We start from the raw sequence: 27276 nt of genomic DNA on the forward strand, positions 1-27276 counted from the left end.
GGGAGTACAAAATATCCTTCGACAGTGACATAAAATAATTCTGCACATAAAGGTTTCCTATTCCTCAGCTAGTATAAAAAGTCTGTCTAGTATTTGCTGTAGAATTCAAGAATTCATTACTGTGTTCTGAAGGAGATTATGGAGTACTCAACAATGAGCGTCATGCCAACATTAAAGTCTACAATAGGTTATCCTATTGTTCTTACAACAACAAAATAAACAAATTTCATATGATGTCCTATTTTTAAAATCAAATTACCACCATTTGAAGTCTTATTACTTCAACTCTTGTTTTATTATGTTCACTAAACAATACACAGCAAATGCAGGATCTGTACAATGCATGCTATGTGTCACTTTTCATATGTATTGTTTCTTTGACTGCACAGTCAAATGACAGGTACAATCTGTTTGCTGCTAGAATGAGTTTATAGAGCTGACTTTGAAAAGTGGTTTACTGCGTTAATTTGGGTTTTTTTTAAAGTATGTTTGAGGTAACTAGTATAATCAGAGATTTTGAAGGCACGTGCTAAGACATGTAAGGCAAAGATAATATGGTGTTACATTAGTCATGGACATAAAGTGTGTATTATATATAACTGCTTAATCTGTTTAACATATTTTCCCTAAGTACATAAGAGGAATTCATAACGTCACATTTTATTTCCTGTGTTAATCATATGATTGATTAGTTGCAGTCTTCAGTAAACGGGAACATCAAACCAATGTTATAAAAAGTATGTATTTCTACTTGCTTGTTTCCTATACATTTTTCACGTGGATGTGTATAGAACACACTGATATCACTGGAATTTACTCCCAAATAAATTAGCACAAGATTGCAGCCTTGTTTTGGAATTAAAAAGGAACACAAAACAAAGGCACAAAGCCAACAGACATTAAACCTCCTGGTAGCAACATGCCTAGGTTCTGACAGCTGCTTTCTTTGTTTTGCTTTGCAGTGCCCTCCCCCAATCCCTCATGCTGACCTACATGAGTAGCTTTGCATCATTTTATTTTCCACAGGCTTTCTCCAAGCAGGAGCAAAGGAAAAAAGGTGCTGGAGGAGCTTTAGTAAATAAACAGGCACACAGCCTCGGTATTTCAGAAACCGTGTATCAGTATTTAATATAGTCACCCATGCTGCAGTGCCAAACAAGGGCAATGAAACAGGAAGGATGTTTTTGTTAGGTGCTCTATCCAAAAATGAAACGTCTCATGCCCAAACCAAGGCATCCTTTCAGGTACAATTAAGCTACCCTGCAGTCTCCCAACTGCTTGCCGATATACCAGCCATAATGCAGCATTTAAAAGACAGAAAATATTACTGATCATATAAGAACTCTAGATTTCAGCCCAACAGAGAGAAGAAAAACATTCGCAGCGAAGCGGGAGGGGTGGGGGGGGGGAGGGAAGGGATTATCAGAAAATGGTAACTAGCAAGCTCTTCATACAAACGCCGTCGTTTCTGGGGAAGATGGGGCAGTTGTATAAACAAGACGAAACAGAGGCGTTTTTGTTGCTGTGGGTGCGGGAGGAGCGCGCGCGAGAATGTCGCTGACCTGAGGCGGCTAAGAAGGGGAGGAGGAGGCAGCCCTGAAATCCAAGGGGAAGAAGCAGTGCTAAGTGATGGAGAAATGGTGGAGGAAATCCTCGCCGTGCAATTGCATTACTGGGGGATGTATGCAGCCTCCGGGAGCGGGAGACGACGGAAGGGGGGGGGAAGCGTTGCTAGGGGAAAAGATTCATCCCCCACAGAAAGAAAACAAGGCGGAAGCAGCGCGCGAAGGGCACTCCCAGTCCCCTTCTGGGGCTCAAGCGGAGCCTCAAGAGCACGGAGATGGCGGGGCTCAGCGGCGGCCCTCGCCCCGGAGCTTTACCTGCTGCCGGCGGGCTCCGAGCGCCGTCGCCCAGCGTGACGGCTCCGTCCTTCCAGATGCGGATGTCGGCGGGGCTCTCCACCCTGCGGCTGGGAGACTCCCCGCGGCGGCCTCGGGAGCGGAGGGAACCGCAGCACTGGTAGCAGACGGCCCACGCCTGCTCCTCGTTGATGGGCTGGTTGTAGAGCCGCAGGATCTCCTCCAGAGACAGCGCGTCCCGCATCGCCAGCGCCGCCGCCAGAGACCGGCCTTCGTCGTCGCCGCCGCCGTCTCTGCGGCCGGAGGTGCCCGGCAAGGGCTCGTCGCTTCCCGCGGCCCCGCCGTGAGCCATTCCCTCTGCGGGAAGCCGAATGATAATAATAACAACGGAAAGGAGGAGATGACCGGCCGCGCTCGCTGCCCTCTTCGTCCTCTGCTTTCGCCGCCTCGCTTCGCTTCACCTCAGCTGCTGCTGCTGTTGCCGCCGCGGCTGCCCGTTGCCCGCCGCCTTCATGTTCTTCTCCCCGCACCCCTCCCCCGCTTCCCTCAATAAATAAGAAAGCGCGTGAGCTGCCCCAGTCACCGGCGAGGAAGGCAGGCAGGCAGCAGCAGCGCCGCCACCGCCACCACAGAGCGAGTCAGTCCGTGGCTGGAGGGGGAGGAGAGTATGGAGGGCGGGAGTCACCTCATAGCAACGCAATGGCGTCCCTCCTCGCCTCGGGCTCTGCTGGGTTACACTGCCGCCTGCCTGCGGGAAACAAGGACAGCAAGAAGCGGGGGGAATGGACCAGGGGGAGAAGTGTACATACCGGTATATCATGTGTCCGGGTTGGGAGGAATAGAGCCAGCCACGAGGGCCCGGCCTCCCCCAGGGAAGAAAATTAATTAGGCGCCAAAGCCTTCCGCATGTGGATTTGCCAAGCGTCAGGATATGACTAACTTGGCCGCAGTGCTTCAGCACTAAATTAATAAGGAGCCTGCCATTCCTCCCCCCAGCTAAACCCGTGAATTCCGGAGTGTTATTTCAGAATTAATTTGGGAGAAACGGACCCTTTGCTCAGGGGTGCAGGACAAGTTTTGTATGCAAGATGGTCACCTGTGTGTAGTGGTTAAGAGCGGTAGTCTCGTAATCTGGGGAACCAGGCTCGCATCTCCACTCCTCCACATGCAGCTGCTGGGTGACCTTGGGCCAGTCACACTTCTCTGAAGTTTCTCAGCCTCACCCACCTCACAGTGTTTGTTGTGGGGGAGGAAGGGAAAGGAGAATGTTAGCCGCTTTGAGACTCCTTAAGGGGAGTGAAAGGCAGGATATCAAATCCAAACTACTACTACTACTACTACTACTCCTCTTCTTCTTCTTCTTCTTCTTCTTCTTCTTCTTCTTCTTCTTCTTCTTCCACATTGGCTCAAAGCATGGCCTTTACCATTCCTTCTGTTCTAGGGGTGGGCCCAGAGAGGGGAGACTTAGACTGGATCCTAAGCCTGTGTGGTCACATGCCAGCCCAGCATACAACAGTATTTTAAAGGCTTGTTTTCCCTCTGCCAGGCTTAGGTACAGAAGCAGCCCCACTGCTGAATTGGGTTTAGATCTTGTATAACTTGACATCAGCTTGCTTTCTGCCAACTTCTTGTGCACAGGATTCCTCCCTTAGCGACACTTTCTTAGATTATGATCACATACACATACACACAATCGACATTCTCTTTTTTCCATTATGTTATGGTGTGTTCCAAGTGAAAGCAAAATGCATTGGTCTTTCAGCTTTATAATTTCACTGCAATTAAACAGGATACACACAAAGATAGAGTATAGAGAGGTGAACTACAGAATATTTGGACACCGACTGACAATTAGTGCAGTCTTCCCTTTTGTTAAGAAATATAACTTTTATTACATAAAAATCTACATTTTAATTACACTTTGTACAAAGATTTTCTGTCATGATACTCTGAACACAATCACACAGCCGAAACTCATAACATTATATTGTGGCAAAAGCCTTTACTAAAGGCATACCATTAAATACAATAATATTCAATCTTGTCTCTTCAAGGCTGTGATCCTAAGCACACTTAGATAAATGTTGCACTGAAATCAGTGGGTTGTATCCAACACTGAGTGAGTAGAGTTCTAGTTGCACAGTGGGACTTTTCCTTCTTCACCTCCTTCCATACACGCCCTCAAAATCTGCTCTGGAGGGTCCTCCAACCCACTGGAGCAGACTTTAAGAGTGCACAGGGGGTGCAGGGTGGAAGAGAGGATGGGGAAGTTCAGTTGTGCAAGTCAAAGTCTGAGCAACTGGAACAGCAGTGCTGAGTACAAACCAATGGGATTTACTTCCAAGTAAATGTGTTTAGGATCAGAATGCAAGCCTGACATCATTAATAGTGAGAAGTATTTGACCTCTATTGGACTTTGACATAACTGTGGAGGATCTCAGTTCAAAGTGCAAGTGGTTCTTAGAGTACGCAACGGTATTTGCAAGCAAACATGATCCATACGGCACATGCAGATTCAGGATATGTGAAAACTCTGACACGAACTGCAAGTCGCACTTGGTCCCCTCTACAGCACAGTATTTCGTCACAAAAAGGAGACCTATTTCAGGAAAGGGAAACACAAAAACCAGTCACTCAACTGTTGAATTTGAGACATTTTTTTAAAATTGTAAGGATAGTAACCATTACAGAAGTGGTTAACTGCAGCCATTGTCTTAATCTGCAAATCTGCATACCAGAAGTTTGACATAGCAATTAACCATCCAATTGTACAAAGCCTTTGCTATGAATTTAGCCATACCAAGCATAGCTTACTCCACAAGTTATTTCTATGGCCTGAATGATATCATGCTGACTGATACATTTTGTCACAAATGTTGACTAACAGATGACCCATCTTCATCCAGAACACTTAACAGGTGACCAGAAATGAAAACTAAAATATGAGTGAGCAGGACTACACAACCAATATTTGTTCATCTCTAGCTACATGTATAGGATGTAGTGGTCTAAAACACAGAGCCTAGGGCTTGCCGATCAGAAGGTCGGCGGCTCGTATCCCGGTGACGGGGTGAGCTCCCGTTGTTCAGTCCCTGCTCCTGCCAACCTAGCAGTTCGAAAGCACATCAAAGTGCAAGTAGATAAATAGGTACCGCTCCGGCGGGAGGGTAAACGGCATTTCTGTGCGCTGCTCTGGTTCATCAGAAATGGCTTAATCATGCTGGCCATATGACCTGGAAGCTGTCTGCAGGCAAACGCTGGCTCCCTCTGCCAGTAAAGCGAGATGAGCACCGCAACCCCAGAGTCGTCCACAATGACTTAACAGTCAGGGGTCCTTTACCTTTACCTAGCTACATGTATAAAATAACCAGTTGTATACTTCAAGGTTCATATGAGAATTATTAAAAAAATTAGCCTCAATTTTTCATGCAAGATATTAAATTATATCTCCTTTGTTTCCATTTTCTCAACTTACATGAATATATATCTTATTCCCTTTTGTTATGTCATATTATTTTTCTTTTGTAGGTCAGTAATTTTAACTTTTTTCTGTTTTATTGTAACTAATATTGAATCTTATATGTTCAGCCTTATATGATTAGCTATAAATGCTGGTATCTGATATTATGTTCTGAATATGTTATGCAACTCTCTTGTTGTAATGGTCCTCACCTGTACGGTCACCTCTATCTATGCTACCCATGGCAGCCGTTTAGTGCAGTGTTTCCCAACCTTGTGCCTCCAGATGTTTTTGGCCTACAACTCCCATCATCCCTGACCACTGGTCTTGCTAGCTAGGGATGATGGGAGTTGTAGGCCAAAAACATCTGGAGGCACAAGGTTGGGAAACACTGGTTTAGTGCTTGCACCCACAACATTTTTATCAAGATACTAATATTGGCACCTTATTTTTTCAACAAAAAAAGCACTGATTGTATGCAACACTACAACGTAAAAAGAGCAGAAGGAAGTTTACCGAAGGCACGCAGCAAATGCTCTCCTTGCATTTCTGTGTACAAAATGAATGGGAAATCCTTTGAATGTGTGTCCATCGGGTACTGCTCTCCTGATGGCATCTTGAAATTCTTCATTACCTGAAGAAACACCTGTGGTACGTTCAAGTTCATAGGCTGCCAAGGCTGGTGACAAGAGGTAGGAAAGTTGGTCGTCCCAAACTGTTGAAAAACCAAGGTCCTGTATGTTGAATCAAATAAAGAAGGGAATTAGGACTAGTTGGTACATAACAATGCTTAGTTCACCTACTTAATAGAGGAAAATAGGAGTGGGGGAACCTTTTTTTAGCCCAGTGGTCCAGAATGTTTTCCCTCCCACCACTTTCAGACCAATTTATGGGGGGAGATGTTATTGTGATGTCAGCTGATATGTTTTTTGTCCACAGGTCTTCAGAAGTCCCTTTCAAAATGCTATACTGTATTGTGCAGCACTTTAAACGGGGCTTTGCAGGTACTGCCCTTTTGGCTGAGCCAGGCTTTTACCTGTCCCATACCTGGCATATAATGGCAGGCCTAATGAGGCCTGCGGACCAGAGGTTGCCCACCTCAGGTTAAAAGGTCCAAGAGCATATTTAGTTAGCAATAATAAGTAGTCCAGTCGCAAATGACTCTGGGGTTGCGGTGCTCATCTCGCTTTACTGGCCGAGGGAGCCGGCGTACAGCTTCTGGGTCATGTGGGCAGCATGACTAAGCCGCTTCTGGCAAACCAGAGAAGGGCAAAGGGTGGGCAGGAGCTGGGACTGAACAACGGGAGCTCACCCAGTTGCGGGGATTTGAATTTGCATGCAAAAGGTCCTAGCTGAAATGCCATGTGTCTCCAGATAGGGCTGAGAAAAACTGAAATCAGTGTTAACAATAGTGAGCTAGATATACCAATGATATGACTTACTAGAGGGCTGCTTCCTATGTTCCTTTAAAACAAGCTTCAAACATATTTGCTAAACATATTTTACATAAAGTAAATTGTTTTACTGGTAAACCAGACGGAGTAAAAGCAAATTGCTTTCAGTTTATGCACAGATGCATCTGCATAAATCCAGAATTTCCGCAAGGTGTGGATAGTGCCTATACTTGCTTTCTACATATGTTGGGATAAAGCCAACTTCATACCATGAGTATCAAATGTAAGAAAGGAACTGTGTTGACTCAAATACATTTTGAAAATAACTTTAACCTACTGAAATGCAGAAGCAGCCAAACACCATTTTGCACACAAATAATGGCATGTACCTTCCTGTGTTCTACCACTAACATTCTCAGTTGCAACTCCAGTTCATTGCTTGTCACTGCAGCATCTACTGACGAAGCACAGAGAGGAGGAAAAGGAGGAAGTGCAGTTGTGGCTCCTGGAGAACATACAGATTTGATTGCTTCGCCACTCATTGGTTTCCATTTGGATTCATCATGCAAGTCAAAGGAACAGACTTCTACAGCATCAGTAGGCTGGCAGTTTGCCAAAAACTTGTGATGATTGAAGACACATCCTATTGTTCGGTAAGGATACAGTGGCTTGGGTTGTTCAACAATTGGAGGATCATCAGGTTTTATAGGATTGTGGATATATCTGAAAATTAATAGGTATGATTTAATAAGTTAACCTACAAAGTAAAGCCAGGAAGTCCCAAAGTACTTCTCAATTTACATAGACATTTGGCTTGTGAACAGAAAATACTGTCTGTTTTTATTGATCAGCTATGTTTAAGAAGTTGGGAGCGAGTCTCAGGAATGTACACTCCCCTTTAAAGCATGAACCCCATTCACCCAGGCCTAACAGTGCATGTCCAAAACCAAAATTTGAATCCATGTTCCACATTTCTTAATGCAACACTTCATCAGAGTAGAGGCTACACACTTTGCCCTCACTCTTGTAGCTGCTCCTCTCAGTTCTTATGTCGCTGTACCTTTCTATTCCAAACCAGGTCTCTTCTATTGTACAACTACACTTAAATGTGATGATTGGGCATTATGAAAAATATTGATTGCAGACAAGAGTTGAAAGAAAATACACAAGTTTTGTATGTATTGTCCACTTCTTATTGTGGCATTTCTCCCTACTGGGCTATCTGTCAAGTCTTCCCCCTGTCTGAAATACTTCCTAGCCATATTCTAGAGAAGGAATAGGTTAAGTGTGGTCAGTCTGGCTATTGTGACATTGCTGCCCATGATTAATGCCATCATGTAATTGCTAGGAGAGCTGACTGAGAGAAGCGCTTCAATTAGTTTTTCCAAAGTCACAGCCCAGCTGACTCCAAGTGGTGCCATGTTCTTTTAGTCTTGTAGTGTTATTCATATGTTCCTGAATAGCTACAGATTGAGCACAGAATATTTTCCAGCATGCCCAGTATTTGCCATTTTAGTGGAGGCATGCATTCAGGATGCCAGACATGTTCCTGCAATAAAACAAGCAAATAAAGAAGCCCCAAAAAAAAGCAAAAACACATTAAAGCACATTAGCCATAACTGGGAGTTGGTTAATAAAATTTCAGTAGCAAATGACACACATGCAGAATGTTCAGATGCAACACTAAACTGTGGGTTGGTATTATGTCTGAAGATTCCTTGAATCTGCCTTCAATTTTACAGCATAATCAATTTACTTACCTATGTCCTGTTAAACTCTCCCAGAAAGTGATTATTCCATCAATCCCGTAAGTCATTACCCAAGTGTGAGGAGCTCCTTTGGCCTTTGTTCCTACACAGACAAAAGCTTCTAGTCCAAATCCCAGTAGAAGACTGCACAAAAGGTTAGCATGATCCTCACAGTCTCCCTGAAAAGGGGGGAGGGATATATTAAAATGTATAACATGAGTTCATACCAAAAAAAAGTAAGGTGTCTTAAATAGACATCTAATGAAAATTTAGCAGATAAGGGCAAGAATTCGAGATTTACGGATTAAAAATAAAAGCAAAGAGGAAGAATTAATTGCTTTGCTTAAGTTAGTGACAAAAATGTTACCATCATGTTAACATAGATGTTATTGAAAGAAAGGGTGACTCCAATGCTAGTCCTACTCAGATGAGGCCTGATTAAATGAATGAACATTACTTAGGTCCATTAATTTCAATGTATCTACACTGAGTAAAATTTAATTCAATACAACCCACAGTTAGTATATGCAAGATTAAGAGTACAGACAATCATTAACCTAGAATCAAGTATTTCACAGCCTTATACAGAAACTGTACACTAGGACTTATTCCTGGTCTTACTAGCATTACTAGAGAAAGCCATACACCAAATTCTACTTGAGCAACATTCTGGAAAGTATAATTAGCTTCTATAGTTTAACAATACTGTAGCAGCCAGCAAGATGGGACAGAGATGTCAAGTTGCCTTCCCAACATGGATGTCACTGCAGCTTATCAGGATGGGGAAGAGCAATGTCAAGGTTAGGGTTAGTAGGGCACATCAACAGGAGCGACAGATTGGCTCCACCAGTAGATGTGCAGAGCCACAACCTCACCACTACCTTGCCCTGCCCTGCCCTCACCCAGGAGTGCAGCTCCACCGCCATCATGCTGGCTGCTACTAGTGGTAAGCTTCCTTCTCTGATCATGCCCACAGCTTTCATAGAAGGATGTGTACTGGGACACCCACAACTGTTGTCAATGAAACTGCGTACTTTCTAGCTGGTCATACTAGAGTGGTGTAGCATCCACTGTAGTCCAGGCATTATATGTGCAACACTTTCTGCATATTTACAGAAGAAATTCAATAAGCAATTAAACATTTCTTAATCTTCCAAATGCTGCTGTAACACATCTACCATGTGGGTTTTTTAAATATTAAGTGGTTTATAAATGCTTTTAAATAAATAAGCTCATACTAAGTTCATCTAGCCAAGTTTATGAAATAAAATATGGAAAATTGTCTGCAACAGAAGTACTGAACAGTTTTGCAATGCATGTGCATGTAGGTGTGTTTACTGACCATTTCACTCTCCCTGCTTCAGGCCTGCTGCTGCAGAACATTAGGAAGTGCAGCATGCAATATGGGTGCTGAAGCTAAGGTGGGACAAAAGTTTGCATGAATACCATAGTGCAAGATTTCTGGATAGATTCAAAGAATTATAGAACTATAGAGTTGGAAGAAGCCACGACTTAAAACAGATTTACACCATGCATTGATACTACACAATAAAATTTTGAATTATAGTATCTGAAGGAGTACCTTATTTCTACATAGAAAAGCCAGAAGAGTACACCACTGTTCTTGTTTACTATTTCCTCCACCAATGATAGGGGCTCTTTCATAACCAAGCACACTGACAAATCTTGCCGCTTGCCTGGGCGTGTCTAGAAGTCTGCCTGCTCGAAGAGGCTTGACGTATGAACAGACTGGCCTGTTTATCCCATTTTCATCCTGCATATAAAAATATACAAAAGGCTATCAAATGAAGTTTAACCGAAAGAAAATATGGAAACAATTATCTTCCACATCAAAAATGGGATTCTCTACCACAGCTGCTCTAGAACTTCCTTTCCCATTTGTGCCTCCAACAAAAGCAAGAACGCTGAGGTTTTTTTATTGTGGTTTGGAAGATAGCAGGTTTTACGGTTATAGCTACACAATGTCCTGCTTTACTCCATTTCAAGGTTACTTCTATAAAAGAACTACAAATGTTTCATTCTTATTAGAGTGCAAGGGTGATGAGAAGGCAAAGACTGTCATCTTACTTTCAAAATCCTGCTCCTGCCAAGGTGTATGAGCAATTCCATCAACAACCTACACTGAGAACTAAGCAGGAAGGAACTGAGAGGGGGATGCTTTGCCACTCGGAGATAAACTTGTTTAATTGTATAGGCCTGTCTAGTGGAATGAGTCGAAGGGACAACCAGTCCAAGGATCTCCTCCTCTACTGCAGGAAAACAGGTGTCTGGAATCAGTAGAAGAGTTTGGATTTGATATCCCGCCTTTCACTCCCTTTAAGGAGTCTCAAAGCGGCTAACATTCTCCTTTCCCTTCCTCCCCCACAACAAACACTCTGTGAGGTGAGTGGGGCTGAGAGACTTCAAAGAAGTGTGACTGGCCCAAGGTCACCCAGCAGCTGCATGTGGAGGAGTGGAGACGCGAACTCGGTTCCCCAGATTACGAGACTACCACTCTTAACCACTACACCACACCAAACATAATGCAGCCAAGACTTGTAGGGTAGAATAGTTTACACTCTGACAAGTTAACTGTTAAATATTCCAGTTCTCAACAGTGAATACAATACAGGGTTGTACTGGAAAAACCAGTTAATTTGGACCTGTAGCAAGAATCAGGGAAAAAATAAGTTGACAGACCTGTGCAAAAATTTTCACCAGTCTTGTGTTGTGTGAAGTCCTAATCTGCAGATATTCTCTCCACCATTGTTTAGCATAAACAAGAAACAGGCGTTCTTTTTCTGCTGTTTTCTGGCGTTCTAAAGAAAACTGAAATTCAGAAACGAACACTATGTGATATAGGTATGCACATAGATTTTTAGCCCTATTTCCCAGAACATGTACAAAAGTGCCTTGGATTCTGACTGCTGCTTTTCAGAAGAACATATATAGACTGGTTGTGCCTATTCCAATGCTGTCATTGGCTTTGAATAAAATGTCAATAAAGGAAACAGAAATAGGTTTGGACATTTTTTCTCCTAGCAGAGTATTCCAAAACTTGCTTTGAAGCAATAATATGCAGGAGTCATAGAATCATAGAATTCACCCTGGACATTATTATAAAAAGAATGTACATTGATTTCAAGCACTTAGGACAAGGAAGTATGATTGGTTTTCTATGTACATTGTTGATATACATCAAGAGATTTAACGAGTTCCACATTACTCAAATGTAGTTTCCACCAGATAGGTAAAGGTAAAGGTACCCCTGACCATGAGGTCCAGTCGTGGCTGACTCTGGGGTTGCGGCGCTCATCTCGCTTTATTGGCCGAGGGAGCCGGCGTACAGCTTCCGGGTCATGTGGCCAGCATGATGAAGCCGCTTCTGGCAAACCAGAGCAGTGCACGGAAACGCCGTTTACCTTCCGGCTGGAGCGGTACCTATTTATCTACTTGCACTTTGACGTGCTTTCGAACTGCTAGGTTGGCAGGAGCAGGGACCGAGCAACGGGAGCTCACCTTGTCGCGGGGATTCGAACCGCTGACCATCTGATCGGTTAGTCCTAGGCTCTGTGGTTTAACCCACAGCGCCACCGCGATACACAAGGATTAATCTGTTTAATCCAGAATACTATGGGCTCCTTCATACAGATGAAGGGATCCTCAAAGAATTACTGGACAGTGGGGATTCCCAGCTTCCCACACCAGTATGCATATATTAGGTGTGGATTTTTGCAGACCACACATATCTATGCACATAAGTTTACATTTGCAGAGGAAAAGCTTAAGACGTGGATGTTGCAGATGAGACAAGCCACACAACCTTGGGAGTGGGACCAGCAACGCAACCCAATTCTCTAGTAATCACGCGAGGACTTCTTTACCTGCAGGGCTTGTGTGCTTCAAAGATCAGAAGCAGATAAAGTAAAACTGAAGAAATAATTCTAGGGAACATCAGTAAACCATGCTACTAAGGAGAAGGGAGAAATTTACTGCCCAGTCTGATCTACATGAATATGTAGAAAAAAAACAGAAAAGTGGTTGTTTGGGCAAACTACAGTACAGTGGTACCTCGGGTTAAGTACTTAATTTGTTCCGGAGGTCCGTTCTTAATCTGAAAATGTTCTTAACCTGAAGCACCACTTTAGCTAATGGGGCCTCCTGCTGCTGTCACGCCGCTGGAGCACGATTTCCGTTCCCATCCTGAAGCAAAGTTCTTAACCCCAAGGTACTATTTCTGGGTTAGCGGAGTCTGTAACCTGAAGCGTATGTAACCCGAGGTACCACTGTAATAAATTCATGCTATCTGGTTTAACTAGTGGATATATATAGAACAGCTGATGGACAGTGCCCTCTTGTGTCAGGCTTGATGGTCAGAACAAAAAAATGGGAGGAAATACAAGCAAAAAAAATCTCTTTTAAGAATACTGTATGTAAGCTTGCTTTGCTAATTCTCCAAGCCCAAGGCAAACAGATCCATAACCACAGGATTGCCTTTTTATTCCGTGTTCAGTATTAATTGTAATATGACATGTCTGTTGAAAAGGAATGGGCTAAATCCAACTCTGCTATTCGCTTAGAACTTAAGACCCCCTCCTTAGAGATCCTGTTGTGGAGACATGCCTTTAATTATTGGCTGTCCCTTTGGCATAAATTGCCTAATTACCATCTTATTCAGTGCCTTTGGAGAGATGAATTTACCAGCCCATGGGCAACAAAAATCCATTCCAGACTGTTGTCTTATGGAATCTCTCCTTCCGATATACTAAATTTAGATCTAATTACAGCTAAAAAGGTCATCAAACAAAGATTGGAGGAGGTTGATTTGCAACAAAATCTTACTACAGGTGGAGGTACATGTTCCCCGATAAATCAGGGCATTACATCTATGTCCCAGATACCTCGATATCTGTCTACCTTATCGGTTGCGTCGCATAGATTCGCATTTGTTAGAGCCAGATTTAATGTGTTCCCCTCAAATGTGCTGAGCAATAGATTTTCTAACGGTAAAACCTCTGTTTTATGCGCATGTGACAACAAATCAATAGAATCCCTTTATCATATCTTGCTTATTTGTCCTTTATATATTGTTCCCCGATCAAGGATTCTGAGTTCAATCATTTTGGAAACTGTTGCTAAACCACCTGAATTACATCTAGCCTATCTACTCCAGGACACTGACTCTTATAGAACATTACAGGTTGCCAGATTCCTGAATTCAGTTCTTTCATATAAAAGACTTCATGGAATGCTGCATGACTATTAAAAATCTAGTAAACTCTATGCACCATCTTTATATTCAAGGCCACAATACAGTACATCTAGAGATTGTATGTAATGTGAAAGAGATTATGCGTTGAAATATTTTAGTTGATATTTTAGAATGTAAAATGCTATTTTATTTATTGATTGGTTTTACCTTGTGGGCTTATAGCCGAATAAAGTATTATCTATCTATCTAATGGGCTAAATCTGACAGCATGATTTAGATTACACGCATAGGCAAACTCGGCCCTCCAGATGTTTTGAGACTACAATTCCCATCATCCCTGACCACTGGTCCTGTTAGCTAGGGAGGATGGGAGTTGTAACCCCAAAACATCTGGAGGGCCGAGTTTGCCTATGCCTGATTTAGAATAATGAAGCCATATGAAAGTTGTCAGATGGCTGGAGACTGTCAACTCTCTTGTTAAAATGCTTAATCTGTAAATGAGTAGGATACTGGAGGGTGTTTTTTTTTAGTAATGAGTGTTAGTTTTATTATGATAGAAAGAGTTATTGAATTTTGTAATAGATTAAAATCAAATTCAAGCAAACTAACAGCATAAATTGTGTTTTACTCTTTATTGTACTGCAGAAGTAATAAAGATTTAAGTTTGTAACATGACATCAGCCTTGATTAATCAGGAGAGGGACATCTGCAGAACATTTGTGACTGATTGCAATGAAACACATATTCAAAGTTCCTTTGTTTAGAACAACATTAAATCAATCTGAATTGCATTAAAATAATAATGCTTAAAAGAATGCTTATATAAGTTCAGACTTACCTGAGTAGTAACTATTTCCTGAGAAAGTGTCTTATTTAGCTTTGGATACATTTCAAGTCTGATATTAAGTACTCCAACAGAAACTTTTGATTCTGTACCTTTGGACCAAAATACAAGGCTTGATAAGAAAGCAAATAATTTTTAATTTTTTTTAATGAACAACTCTACAGTGTACATTAAAAAGTCATCAAACAATACTGACAATTAAAGTGCTATATATTTGTTCTAAAGTAGTAATGGAAGGAATCAATAGGACTGCAATTCTAAACCATCTTACCTGGGAGTAAGCCCCTTTGAATTCAGTGGGACTTACTTCTGAGTATACATGGCTAGACTTGCAGCCTAATTTATCAACACTTTAAACAACTTCAAATTAAATTGAACAAAACATATGGTTGAATTTTACCTTGAAATGTCAGATTTCAATTCCTAAATACATATTTTGGTTAAATTTATCAGCTTGACCTTTTTTACAGCTTATAGAGTAACTTTGTTAAAACAATAACTATATTCCTGATTTTTTGTGTGGCATTTCATTATATTTGGTGCAGTTGAGGTTTTTGCATTTCCTGGTATTACTTGCTTTGTTGCTATTAATAATATTTATAAAATTCTACGTATAACTCGTTTTTATGTAACCAAGGAGCATATACTTGAGATTCAAAGCCACATCACACCCAATTGTATATGTAATTACATAAAAGAATTTCTATCCAAAGGGCCTTCTTTGCAAACAATTCCAAAATGTGCATATCAGGTTCTGACATCTCTAACATGTATCTTGCTGGAGGGTATAAATTCTTTTTAACAGGTGGTGTCAGATACCAGCTGTACTGCATTTTGTAATGGGTTTTTTCCATTGTTATTAACACCACATTTTAAATATGTTTATATATCCAATTCTATTCATCACCATAAATTATATTACCTACACCCCATTGCCACTTAATCTAGTAGAAGGCTTTTGGTCCATGTTGAGTGAAATGTTATACCAAATGGCTAAGGTTCCTTTACCAGACTGGGTAAGTATCACATTTTCTCTCTTTGTTAACAAAAATAAATATACATTTTAATAGATCAGGTATTCAAATAGCAAAAGAAAAAAAGTGTTTATAAGATTTAGGCTCATTAGGTGATATGCAACTAAATCATACTACACGACACAAGTACTTAAGGTAATCTACTTTTGTCAATAAATTAAACTCTTATTGCTCCTGTCTCATTTTGAGTAGTCTGTCACACTCAGACAATATTGTTTTCCACTGTTGTAGTACTGTAGTTTTAAAACTTACCTACGCCCAGAAGTTCAACAGCGACATTTGTAATCCTGTTCTCTGCACAAAGGACAGACCGCCATTCTAAGAAATAGGATGCTACTAATGTGGTCTCACCAGATGTGTCTGTTTTGATCAAGACAATATGCACTGGATCACAAATTGATAGCATAGTGGTTGCATCTGCCATTTTACTTGCTTCACCTGTCAGCAGCACAGCAAAATGAAGTTAAGAACAAATTTCTGTTAAAAGCATTTCCCATCCACACAGGCAACCCCTGATTTGCGGGGATTGCATTCTGGAGCATCGCATATGACAGCAGAACACAATTGACCTGTGTAAAAATACGCAGAATGAGGGTGGGGAACTTGTGTCTTCCAGATGATGCTGGACACCAACTCATATAAATCCCAGGTCATTGATCATGCTGGCTGGGGCTGTTGAGCGTTTGAGTAGATGATCATCTGGAAGGCCAGAGGTTCCCCAATAGAGAATAGCATAATGAGTTTTGATTGCTGGTCATTACTTAGAAAGCTATTACCAAGGCACTTGAAGTGAAACAGCAATATCAGCTCACTCAAGCTTGCCAACTTTCTCATTAGAGCAGATAATTGAGTACAAGATATAATAGAATTTTAAAACATTTTCAAATATATTTAAATTATCAAGATATGAAAGAGAACTAGAAGAAGCCAAGGAATAACAGCAGTTGTGAACATCTAGCCTGACAAGGCAGTTCCTCCAAAAGTATGCCCACTGCCTAGATATATGACAGGTATGAGACAGGCAAAGATGTAGCTGCAAAGGGAAGATCAGGATCCTTAAAAGTGAACTCTGTCTCTTTGATCCTTTGTTTCATAACAAGTAGGAAAAGGGACATAAAGGCAAATGTTTGGAATTGTGGGGCCTCTTAATGAAATGCTGAATGTTAAAAAAAGAATGCAGGCTATATTACTGTTTATGGAACAACTACTCTTGGACTATTTCTGAAGTGCAACCTAAAACATTATTCATTTTTAGACTGCAGGCTTCCTTACCTAAGCTTTCCTTATATACTTCAAGTAGAAAACCATCACTGAAATCTGGTTCACAGGCACACGGGACAGGTTTAGAGCGGAAACGTTGGTTTCGGAAATGCAAGCAAAGTGTCAAAGTAGAACAAATTTGACCAGGTAAAGGTTCTGGTTCCTGCAGATGTTCCAGAAAAGCTTTTCCACCCAAAACCTGAAGATAAAGATACCTTCGTGTTGGGTCAATATTTGCTGCGAAGTGTAACAATAAATATAAAAGAGTTGCAAGCAGTTCATAAAAAATGTATTTAACATAAATAGGAAACACTAGAAAATAGGTTTAAAAAACTAGTTAGCCAAGACGTAGGGTTACAACAACAATCATGGCAAACAACCACAATGCATTCATCCACAGAGTGCCCCAAGTATATCTTGTAATTCCCCTACCAAGAAGGTTATCTAGGGATAGTCCAAAATAATCCTGCCTGGTCACTTATCTAATTTGCTACATTAAACTAGTCTTAGCAGATACTTGGTGACATGTACAGTATATGTACATACCAACCTGATCATAATTAAGTTGAATACAACCCAGCCTTTATAACTAATATGTCTCCTCGTGAACTGAGCAGGATTCTGCTTGCACAATGTGACTTCACTTTCCTCTCCTTCCCCCTTTCAGCCCACCCATTCCAAAAATCTTCTATGAAAGTTATGGGAAACCCTCTGAAGCAGGTATGGGGGGTGGCAGGAGCTGCTTGGGGCAGAAGAGGAAGCTGAAGCTCTACTGCATGAGTGGTAGTCCACTTGAACAACATTTGATTCCACCCCAAAAGCCTTACAATACTAGCTTTAAAATATACATTTAAAATACAAAATCAGTACATCAAATACTCAAGGTAATATAGAACATACTTTTCTTCAGCATGGCTGCCTGTCGGTCAACAAAATGAGTAGAGGGTTTTGGAGTTGAAGTAATTTCTTTGTCATTTATATCCTAGAAGTACATAAAGATATCATTAAGGACACCTTCAAGTCAGTCTCCTACAATCCTTCCAACATAATTAAAAACCCCAGAAATACATCATGCTCTACCAGGGGACACTTCACATGACACAAATCCAAAGATATTAGGAGACACATCACAGGGAGCTACATACAGTTAGGAGCTCTGGGTAAGGCTCACTTGCATCAAAATACAGGTTTGTAAATATCACCTTTTTTTTGGCTAGAACAATGCAGGAGCTCATTAAAAACAATGAAGTGACTCATAGGGTTTCTGTAGTTTACAGGCTCTCAATGCAGCCAGTACTTCCAAGCCATGCAATGAAAAATATATTAAACTTACTCATAAAGGACTGCAATCACACAACCTCCTTTTTAATTCTGCATCACACTGAAATCATTCAAAAGTGATTTTGTATAAATATGGCTGTATTTAACTATGCCGTACACTTCTTGTATCACACCAGGAGAGTTTTTCTTCAAATTATACTCACTGTTACAAAATTTAGTTCTTTCATAACATCATCAATGATTCCTCGCCGTGTGAGGGCTTTCATTAGATCTTCTTGGGACAGCTGCTGATGTTGAGGTGGCAGTTCTTCACGTATGGTCTCAGCAAGCACTTCTCGAATCCTGCTGTGAACATCCATCTAAACAGAAACATTTCTGCTAACATGTGATACAGGCTCTGAATGAAATTCAATACAACCTTTATATAATTTTTAAAGGTAATTCCAAGAAAAAGAACAGTTTTTAATGCTCTCATAGCACTCAGATGAATGTTCTCTTAGTTATATGTGCACATTTTGGACATGTTCTGGCTTTGTTCCAGTCATCAGAAAGCAACCTAGGAAACCTGTTTGCCATTCATTGCATCATTAATAGACTTCTTAGACTTCAAGCAAGTTCTTTCGTATGCTTACTGAATAAATGAAGCTCCTTTCATCATATAAAAAAACAAAGAGTTACCACAACTGCTTTTTAAGGTTGCAGCCCCAATCTCAATCATCAGGTTGCAATAGCAATACCTGGAAGGAAGCCCCATTAAAATCAGTGGGATATAGACAGATAGATACAGATACAGGCTTCCTCTTGCTAACAAGCCTCAGATAACATATGGGAAAACCGCTTTGGAGGATATTTAAAGATAGGTTCCTCCTTCTTTCCCAGCAGTGCTTTCAACGCGGAGAGCCCTTACCTTAGTTAACTGCTGGTGAATAATCTGTTTCAGCTCCGAGGCTTTCTCCGGAGGCAGAGCCATGGCTGGGCAGCTGCTTCTTGGGGAGGGAAACAAAAACGAGCTGGGCGTTAACTTTAAGGGGATCCCCCGAAAAGGAAAGAGCGGCTTTGACACCAAGGAGACGCGAACCCTCCCGCGCACTCACCCGCCTGTGTCCAGACCTGCTTTTGCAGAGCCCCCATTGGCTCAGTCTTCAGCCAACCAGAAACGGAAGCCTCACCCGCAGCCGGGAACGGGGCCTTCTAACTCAACCGCCTTTCGAAACAGCCCGCCTCAGAGGCTGCCCTCGGCAATCGCCTGCTGGCTAAACGGAGCCTTTACTCCCGGTTCCCTTCTAAACACCCACCACTGCAAACACAGCTCGGGCTTTTCTCGAGGTTGCTATCCCGGCGCAGTAGCTGGCTTTGGATAAGGCCGCGGCGTGGGAAGGGGAGATTGTGACAGGCACTAGGTTAAACAGCACGCCGTGCCGCGGAGAGATAAAGGCCCCCTCCAGGGGGAATGAAATCACGCCCCCCACCCACCCCCGCCCACACGTTTGCTTCTGTCTTCCCGTTGACAAGATGTTCGTTTCCTGCGATGGCTCCGCGTGCCCGGACTTCAAAGGCTTCATGCTCCTTATGGTAACGGAGACCCCTTCTCTGGGGTTGCGCGCGCGCACTGCTGTTGCTGCCCGGGCAGCCGGGCGGCTGTCAGTCAGTCGCGAAGCGGGGATTAAAAAGAGGTGCGGAGGGGGGGAGATTGGGGCACCCGCCAGACAAGAATCGCGGGGCCACTGGCCCTTTGATGGAGGCTGCACGAAATATAAAAGGGACGAGGAGGGCATAGAAGGAGCAGAGTGGATCTCCTGAAGGAGGAGCCCCGCCCCCAAAAGCCTCTCACGTGAAGCATGTTAGTCTGAGAATGGTAATCCCTACAACTGCGAAACTAAACTAACTAATCCCTACAAGACTGTACAAAACTAAATTCCTGTTATTGTTAAACTAATAAATTTTCTAAACACTGTACAGTGGTACCTTGGGTTACATACGCTTCAGGTTACATACACTTCAGGTTACAGACTCAGAAATAGTGCTTCAGGTTAAGAACTTTGCTTCAGGATGAGAACAGAACAAGAACAGAACTTTGCTTCAGGATGAGAACAGAAATCGTGCTCCAGCGACACGATGGCAGCAGGAGGCCCCATTAGCTAAAGTGGTGCTTCAGGTTAATAACAGTTTCAGGTTAAGAACAGACCTCCGGAACGAATTAAGTACTTAACCCGAGGTACCTCCGACCTCACTTTTCACAATGCCCTTCTCCCAAATCCTAGGATGATGCTTTGCACATCTGATCAACTAATTGTCAGTGTGGACATCTTGATAGTTAAAGCTGATCGCTCTTAAAAAAACAAAACAAAACTAGAAACAGTAAGCTGTTATGGATTATGTAGCTCATATGTGTCCATCATTTCATTTCATCTGCATTTTTTTTCTATTTCAGCCAGCTGTATCAGTGGGAAATGTTGGCCAGCTAGCTGTAGATTTAGTCATTTCCACAGTTGGCATGTCCAAAGTTGGTTACTTTTATACTGATTGTCTTGTGCCGATGGTTGGAAATAATCCATATGCAACGACAGAAGAGAATGCAACAGAACTTTGCACAAATGCTGAAGGTATGTGCTGTAAACACAAATCTTGTCAAGACACCCTAGAAAGAGACCACACTTCCTTCAGTCCTTAGGATCAGTTCAGACATTTGAAAATCTGTGCAGAGCAACCACAGGGGGAGAGGGGGAGAGCTTCTGACTTGGAGTTTGCTTGTTTTTTTATTTATTTATACATACTTTTCATAGAAAATATCTCAAGGTGGTATTCAAACTAAAAGCAGTAAATAGTAATACATCAGTACGAGCTGATTGGTAAATAATCTCAGGTTTGAAAGGCCTGTTTAAAAGATACCATTTTTAGAAAGCACCTAAAATGAGCAGGAATGGCTCCTGCCTAACCTTTGTTGGCAAGGAATTCCACTGGGAAAGGCCAGATGAACCTCAGGTGCATGTAGGACCATCAAATGTGCCCCATCAGAAGACTTCATAGCTTGTAGTTGCTGCCTTCTAGCAGCAAGTCATATGAGATGAGCACTGAAGATTTTGTTCATAATACACTTTCAAATTGCCACCAGGAAGCAGCACACGCAACTAGGGATGTACTTAGGTAGCTGCATCATGAGACTGCTCAAACTATTCCATGTGAAGACAGTTTCAAACATCTTATTTTGCTTTTAGAGTGTGAGCACTGAAGTTTTCCCATGTGGGAACCTTGTTGTAGTTATCACTTTAGCATCTAAATTGATAGTCAGCCCAGCTGACAAGTGGGTTATGTATAAATAACTGTTAATTGTTCTTATGTTTATGTGTTTTCAGTCTCTTGCAAACGTACTTAATCGAGACAGTTACTCGTTTGCTGGGACATATGTGTGTCCCCAACCCCAAAAAATTAATCTTCTAAAGAATTGCTACGAGATCCCTGATATGAATGATTCTAAAGGTTCAATATCATAAATGAAATTGGGACGGGTTCAGAAATCTTGATAGCTATGTGAAAATATATAAAGTAATATTGCCTTCTGTTCTAATGGGTATTGCTTGTATGTTCTGAAACAGGTTCATTTCATTGGGACTTACTTAACTAAATTGTTGCATTTGCGAAAGCCAGCAAAAAAAATTCTGTTATCACAAAGGGACATTTACCCCTCTCCTCCTCCAGATCTGTTCCAGAGGATTGAGAGAACCCTCAAACCAGCACAGGGCAGGAGGAGAGGGGAACTAAATGTAATTTAATATGGGTCTTGATAGATTGTTTATGCTACTTCTTCCTGTAGTGTATGCAGCGCCTTCTAAACAGTTGGCTGTTCTACAAATCAGATCACTGTTCATAAAGGTATGTGTGTCCATTGCAAGTAGTCATGTTATTAGACTTCAAAAGTAAAAACAGATAATGAAAAACCTTCAAGTCCTGACGGTGAGTGATTAAAATTGTCCTATGAATGTATAATTAACTGTGGGTTAGATGTGGAGTGAAACTTGGGTAAAGTAATGCAGTTGTCCTGGCTCCTGTCCTCTGGAGTTCACTGACAGAATCCCAAGCCACTCCAGAATCTTATGAGGGAATTGGGCATCCAATTGCAGGATGTAGAAATAGAAATATTTTTTCCTGCTTGTGGAAGGCACCTTTTAATTCAAATCCATTTCTAGAAAGGTGCCAAATACATTGAAACAACAGAGGATGAATTAAAAAAAAAAGATCAGCAAGAATCTGACAAACGTTTAAGATGTAAGTTAACAAATAATCAGTCATCAATTGCTGAATTCAATAGGGTAATTATTCACTGGAAATGGCAAAATAGGTGGTAAATTGGCATCATTTCAGTATATGGCTTTCCAATAAATCCTTTGAGCTGTTATATGTTGTTACGGCTCTAAAATACAACTTTGCCAGTCAAGATGGTCTTACTTTTTAAAGGTCACAAGAAACAAACAGCTAAGAAAACATACCACTGCATAATTAACAATTCAAAAACGTTTGAAGTCCTGAAGACTTAACATGATAATTTGAAACAACTTTCTAACCCCTTCTTCCCCCCCTCCTTGATGTAAAGAATAAATATAGGTCCTTTTGTCAGATGCTACTATCCTGGGTGAAAAGTTGCAGTTTTGCCAAAATTGTTCTTCTGTCCAGCAGCCATGCTTACCAGCGTAATGACCAACAGCTTCATGGGTATGTCTGTGCCAACTGTTAGAAATGTTTTTTTAAGGGTGGAATCCATCGTCGTATTAGTGGAGTTCTATTCATGTACAGTGGTGCCCCGCAAGACGAACGCCTCGCAAGACGAAAAACCCGCTAGACGAAAGGGTTTTCCGTTTTGGAGGCGCTTCGCAAAACGAATTTCCCTATGGGGTTACTTCGCAAGACGAAAAAATCTTGCGAGTTCCCGCAGGTTTTTTTGCTTTCCCCCCCTTTTCCTAAGCCGCTAAGCTGCTTAACAGCTGATCCGCTGATAAGCCGCTTAACAGCTGATCGCTAAAAGCCGCTAGACCGCTGTAGCGCTAATCCGCTAAGCTGTCAATGGGTTGCTTCACAAGACGAAAAAACCGCTAGATGAAGAGAATCGCGGAACGGATTCTTTTCGTCTTGCGAGGCACCACTGTAGCTGAAATTTACCTTCCCCTTCTTCCCGCAGCACTGCCCCATCCACCCTCAAAATCTGCTCTGAAGGGTTGCGGGTCCACTTGGGGCAGCTTTGGGTGTGGGGGCTGCATGAATGCTTCTTGTGAGCAGGTCTCTTTGGTGCCCAGACAGCTTTGAATACAACCTGATGTTTTAATTTAATTTTGTGCTGTGATCTACAATCACCTTAGCTTCCCAGAGCATCTTTCAGTACCCCAAAAGAAGCCATAAGTGCAGTGTGTCATAAATACATGTTCAGTCTTTCTATCAGTAGCTGCATGAACCCCGTAATATAGGTCAGTCTCAGGCCTGAGTGTTTTTCAGAGATGACAGTTGGTGTTCAATGCACTTATTCCATTAACGCAAGGACGTTTGGCTGCTCAACAGGACTGCCCCTCCTTTTCCTGTACCAATGGCTCTCCAGAGCTGATCTGAGGAGGTTGCAGGATGTGCATTGGGATGTGGGGGGAATTCTGTTGTGAAAATTCTGGAACAGATGTGTTGGATACTGCCCAATTTTTATTTATTTAGAAATTTTCTGATCTGCTTGACGTAAAAAGCATGTTAGAAAATAATTAAATAACTCATAAAACCATAAAAGGTAAAATGCTACAGCAGAGAAACAGAGGCAGCATGAGAATCTCTCTATTTGGGCTGGTGTTGGATCAAAGGTGTGTTTTAGTGTTATATTTTAATACGTCCTCTTATACTAGAAATCATTAGGTACTTGAGAATAGGACAGGTTATAAATACTGTTTAAACCAGCTCCATCACACTCCAGTTATCCATGCCCAAGAAAAACTTCCTTTTTCTTATTTTCCGTCTTTGATCTAAAGTTACCTACATTTTTGTCATCCACAAAGTCCTGTTATTCTAGCAGGCTAGAGTAATTTTTTGCTTTTTCATGTGCATATGCAAAAATGTGTTTCATGACAAAGGTGTAATTCAGCATGCATTACAAATCAAATAAACCTGCTTTTTCAAAGTTCCCAACTGTAATTTGTGGCAGCTTATGTGTATATCTCATGGTTTATTGACAGTACCTCATTGCGATATTTGCTTTCGTCTGCTGTTGAGAAAGCAGTTGGAGATCAAATGCAGAGACTGAACAGGAGAGAACTGGAGCAAACAGCTGCTTTCCCTGGAGTAACAGATGAGAAAGTGTTCCACATTCCAGGAGGTGGTATCACAAAACTATTGTTCACTGAAAGGTTGGTGAGACAGCAAAAAAAATATATTGAAAATTACCATTATAAAGTGCCAGTGAAAGGCACTTTGCACTGGAAGAGGACACAAATACCTTATCAAGTAGCACCAAAGTTAAAATTAGCACCTCAAATTACTCTGAAGTTGGAGTGCAACATGTTATCAAAGGATAATTTAAGAAACTAATCACCAGAGCTTGGTCAGATAACTAGCTCTAAAATTCTCTGTTCTCAAGAGTGGATACCAAGAGGAAAAGTTGGTGTTTCTGTTTAGTTGTGTCTAATTAATCCCTTCTGGATTCTGTCAAGAAGAGCCAATCCCTTAGTTCACACTTATTCAAGGTCAAAGCAGAGCTCTGTTGTTAATGTACCTGTCCTACTGTTCTCCACTCCATTCCTCTTGGTCCTTTTAAGGTCTTAAAATTTCAGGGAGTATCTTGGTGGTTCTCAGACAGTCATTGTGCTGTAGCAAACGGCATGGAATTCTTGCTTCATTAAGCTTGGTTTTTATGTCACCTCAGCTTGCTTTAAGAAAGAAAAATGCTGGATTAGCTGGATTGTTTTACTTGTTTACGTGTGTGTGATTCTATGGTTATAGGAGGGAGAGGGAACCTGTGGCCCTCCAGATATTCCAAGACTACAACTCCCAGCAGGCTTGCCAATGGCTAGAGACAGCGGGAGTTGTAGTTCAACATCTGGAGGTCCGCATGAATCCATTTCAGGCTTACAACCCAAACATGAGCAAGAGTGCCAGCAGAGAATTTTTCTGTCCAGTTATTTAATTGGCTTTGCTTTTATTCCAGTTGTTCAAAAGGTATTCCAATGATAGTTTTGCTGAAGTTTTGCTCAGAGGGAGACAATATCCCTGATGCCCTGGCTCTTGCTGATTACCTTAATGAATGGCTCCAGCTAACTGCAAACCAAGTAAAAGTATGCCAGCCCACAGTAAATATGGTAGGTTTTTTAGTTTTGGAATTCTAGCGCTTAGAAAGGTGCTTCTAAAGTGAAATTACGAATACTCTTGCAACATATGAATATTGTTGTACTGTAACCTTTGCCCTTTGGTCTTCAGGGGCAATGGGCTGGATCCAGAGTTGCTGTTTAGTGAACAGAAGGGCTCCTTCTGCAACCTTTGGATTGGCTTTTCACAGGGCTATGGGAGGATGGAGGAATTGACAAAAAATTGCCTCAGCGCCCCTGCCCTGAGGCATATTATAGGGTGCATGCTTCGTTCTCACCTGGCATTTGTCATGGGGGTGCCTTGAAACAATTTGTATGCTTGGGGACACATCATGGCTGCACATTTGGAAGAAAAATTCAGGGAAGTTCCTTCATTCAGACTATTTCCTTAGAATGGTTTGAAATTGTTGACAATAGACTGGGAGCTGCAGGATGCATTAGAACACTTTTACTTAAAAGTCATATAATTGAATGCTAGAGTGTATATAAATACATGTGTTTGAGACAATGTGCTTTTGCTACTTGAGAATAAAACTGTGTTGTGACTTTTGTTTTCTGAAATTAGGAAAGCTGCAGTTCTCCAGCTAAATCTTCCAGATGGAAAATACCAAGTTCCTGGAAATTACTCTATGGCAGTGGACTTCCACCTGCGTTGTTTTAAATTCTCTTCTTCTTTTGTTTATGGACCACTTATTTAAAATTTAAGTTTTACACTTTGGGTTCTAATATGAATAATAGCTGTGCATAACCTTGTGTGAAACTGAATGAGCAGATCTTACTGCCAGGGATATTTTAAAATGCTGAGGCTACCTAAAGAAAATTGTAACATACAACTATACAGAATGAAAATACTTTCCTCATAATAAATTCATTATCTGTAAGCTTTTAGTTTAGCTTAACTTTTGAAACATTCCAGGCCTTTTCTCATTCTTATTCAGATGCTTAATTACTTCTGCCTTAATTCATGCAGTTAGGAAAAATCCAGGTAGTTGATATGCAAACAGAGTCTGAAAACATATTCCATGTGATATGTAACACACCCAAAAAGGATGATGGGCTTGTTGGAAATGGAGGTGGTGAAAGTCATCAAACTTTGTGTGGTCATCTTGTAAAGACTGTCAAGAATTCTGGCACAAAGTACTAGTGCGTATTTGAAAAGATCACAACTTACTAAATTCAACTTTGATACAAAATCAATCCTGCTGAATTGAGATTTGAAATATGAATCTTTTGAATGAAAACATATGTACACATTCACATACACACAACCCTTGGAGGTACAATGCTGAGCAGCCTAAAACTGTGGAAATGCTCAGATATCTGCAGTGACATAACATGTATGTCTAATATCCAGCATTTATATTCCCAAAGCTAGCTGCTTTTTGACACCTTAAGGCAAGCTTCCTCAACCTCAGCCCTCCAGATGTTTTGAGACTACAATTCCTATCATCCCTGACCACTGGTCCTGCTAACTAGGGATCATGGGAGCTGTAGGCCAAAACCATCTGGAGGAGGTTGAGGAAGCCTGCCTTAAAGTCTTCAGAAGAGCAGTAACTTCAATGAATATTTAGTTCTTACTACATTATGTAGATGATGATCAACAAGACTGTATTTTTCAGTCTTAGACCAAAGTTGTTATTCCTTCTATTTCCAGCTTTCAGAGGTAAGTACCATGCCTTATGTAGCAAAACAGTGTCACCCACCTGCAAAAGAAAGGTAGGCTAGGGATAATTCAAGGCTTACAGAAACAAGCAATTTTTGTTTTTAAAAATTAACTGGGAAACAGAAAAACAGCTCAAGACTGTGTGTGATGCCTCAGTTCCATTTGTATATTAAAGTGTGAATATGTTTCCTTTGTTGAT

General features: G+C 41.5%; 3 protein-coding genes and 1 long non-coding RNA gene across 13 annotated transcripts in view; 2 read left to right on the forward strand and 2 right to left on the reverse strand.

The window, feature by feature from the left end:
- Positions 1-2593, reverse strand: part of SPIRE1 (spire type actin nucleation factor 1) — an 81678-nt gene extending 79085 nt beyond the window's left edge. For 3 of the 6 annotated variants that reach the window (XM_083746786.1, XM_083746784.1, XM_083746782.1), the window contains exon 1: positions 1881-2593. In XM_083746786.1, coding sequence (XP_083602912.1) covers positions 1881-2211 — 331 coding nt within the window. In that variant the 5' untranslated portion in view covers positions 2212-2593. The remainder of the gene's footprint in view (positions 1-1880) is intronic. The other 3 variants (XM_083746785.1, XM_083746783.1, XM_083746781.1) reach the window with 1 other exon arrangement.
- LOC310848148 lies at positions 2567-10032 on the forward strand. Its single transcript, XR_014566177.1, has 3 exons — positions 2567-2670; positions 7165-7366; positions 9826-10032. It is a non-coding gene; the product is annotated as an uncharacterized lncRNA (long non-coding RNA).
- CEP76 (centrosomal protein 76) lies at positions 3727-19589 on the reverse strand. Of its 3 annotated transcripts, XM_083746794.1 has the most exons (13): positions 19576-19589; positions 19000-19075; positions 18296-18451; positions 17712-17793; positions 16824-17048; positions 15804-15989; positions 14512-14609; positions 11162-11290; positions 10044-10235; positions 8474-8640; positions 7103-7436; positions 5836-6053; positions 3727-4458 (listed from the first exon to the last, which is right to left on the reverse strand). In XM_083746794.1, exons 2-13 carry the CDS (start codon positions 19060-19062, stop codon positions 4320-4322), a joined length of 1989 nt encoding a protein of 662 aa, XP_083602920.1. In that variant the 5' UTR covers positions 19063-19075; positions 19576-19589; the 3' UTR covers positions 3727-4319. The 3 variants fall into 3 exon arrangements, 2 of the variants coding, with proteins under 2 accessions (XP_083602920.1, XP_083602919.1); XR_014566174.1 differs by lacking the exon at positions 19576-19589 and having other exon boundaries at positions 3727-5591; positions 5736-6053; positions 19000-19203; XM_083746793.1 differs by lacking the exons at positions 11162-11290; positions 19576-19589 and having other exon boundaries at positions 19000-19203.
- On the forward strand, positions 19534-26295 carry PSMG2 (proteasome assembly chaperone 2). 3 transcript variants are annotated; one of them, XM_083746814.1, is made up of 7 exons: positions 19534-19664; positions 20524-20695; positions 21904-21962; positions 22681-22799; positions 24290-24460; positions 25258-25408; positions 25980-26295. In XM_083746814.1, exons 1-7 carry the CDS (start codon positions 19605-19607, stop codon positions 26073-26075), a joined length of 828 nt encoding a protein of 275 aa, XP_083602940.1. In that variant the 5' UTR covers positions 19534-19604; the 3' UTR covers positions 26076-26295. The 3 variants fall into 3 exon arrangements, with proteins under 3 accessions (XP_083602940.1, XP_083602941.1, XP_083602942.1); XM_083746815.1 differs by lacking the exon at positions 19534-19664 and adding an exon at positions 19712-19947; XM_083746816.1 differs by lacking the exon at positions 19534-19664 and adding an exon at positions 19747-19932.
- The last annotated feature ends 981 nt before the right edge of the window (positions 26296-27276 follow it).

Source organism: Podarcis gaigeae, assembly GCF_964106915.1.
Source record: "Podarcis gaigeae genome assembly, chromosome: 7".
Lineage (NCBI taxonomy): Eukaryota > Metazoa > Chordata > Lepidosauria > Squamata > Lacertidae > Podarcis > Podarcis gaigeae.

Coding starts and splice junctions, on each gene's coding strand:
- PSMG2 (XM_083746814.1), top strand. CDS start 19,605: ATGTTCGTTTCCTGCGATGGCTCCGCGTGCCCGGACTTCAAAGGCTTC. Junction 19,665..20,523: donor AAGGCTTCATGCTCCTTATG/GTAACGGAGACC, acceptor TTTCTATTTCAG/CCAGCTGTATCAGTGGGAAA. Junction 22,800..24,289: donor AATGACCAACAGCTTCATGG/GTATGTCTGTGC, acceptor GTTTATTGACAG/TACCTCATTGCGATATTTGC.
- CEP76 (XM_083746794.1), bottom strand. CDS start 19,062: ATGGCTCTGCCTCCGGAGAAAGCCTCGGAGCTGAAACAGATTATTCAC. Junction 17,794..18,295: donor AAGAACTAAATTTTGTAACA/GTGAGTATAATT, acceptor ATGTACTTCTAG/GATATAAATGACAAAGAAAT. Junction 17,049..17,711: donor GGCAGCCATGCTGAAGAAAA/GTATGTTCTATA, acceptor TACACTTCGCAG/CAAATATTGACCCAACACGA.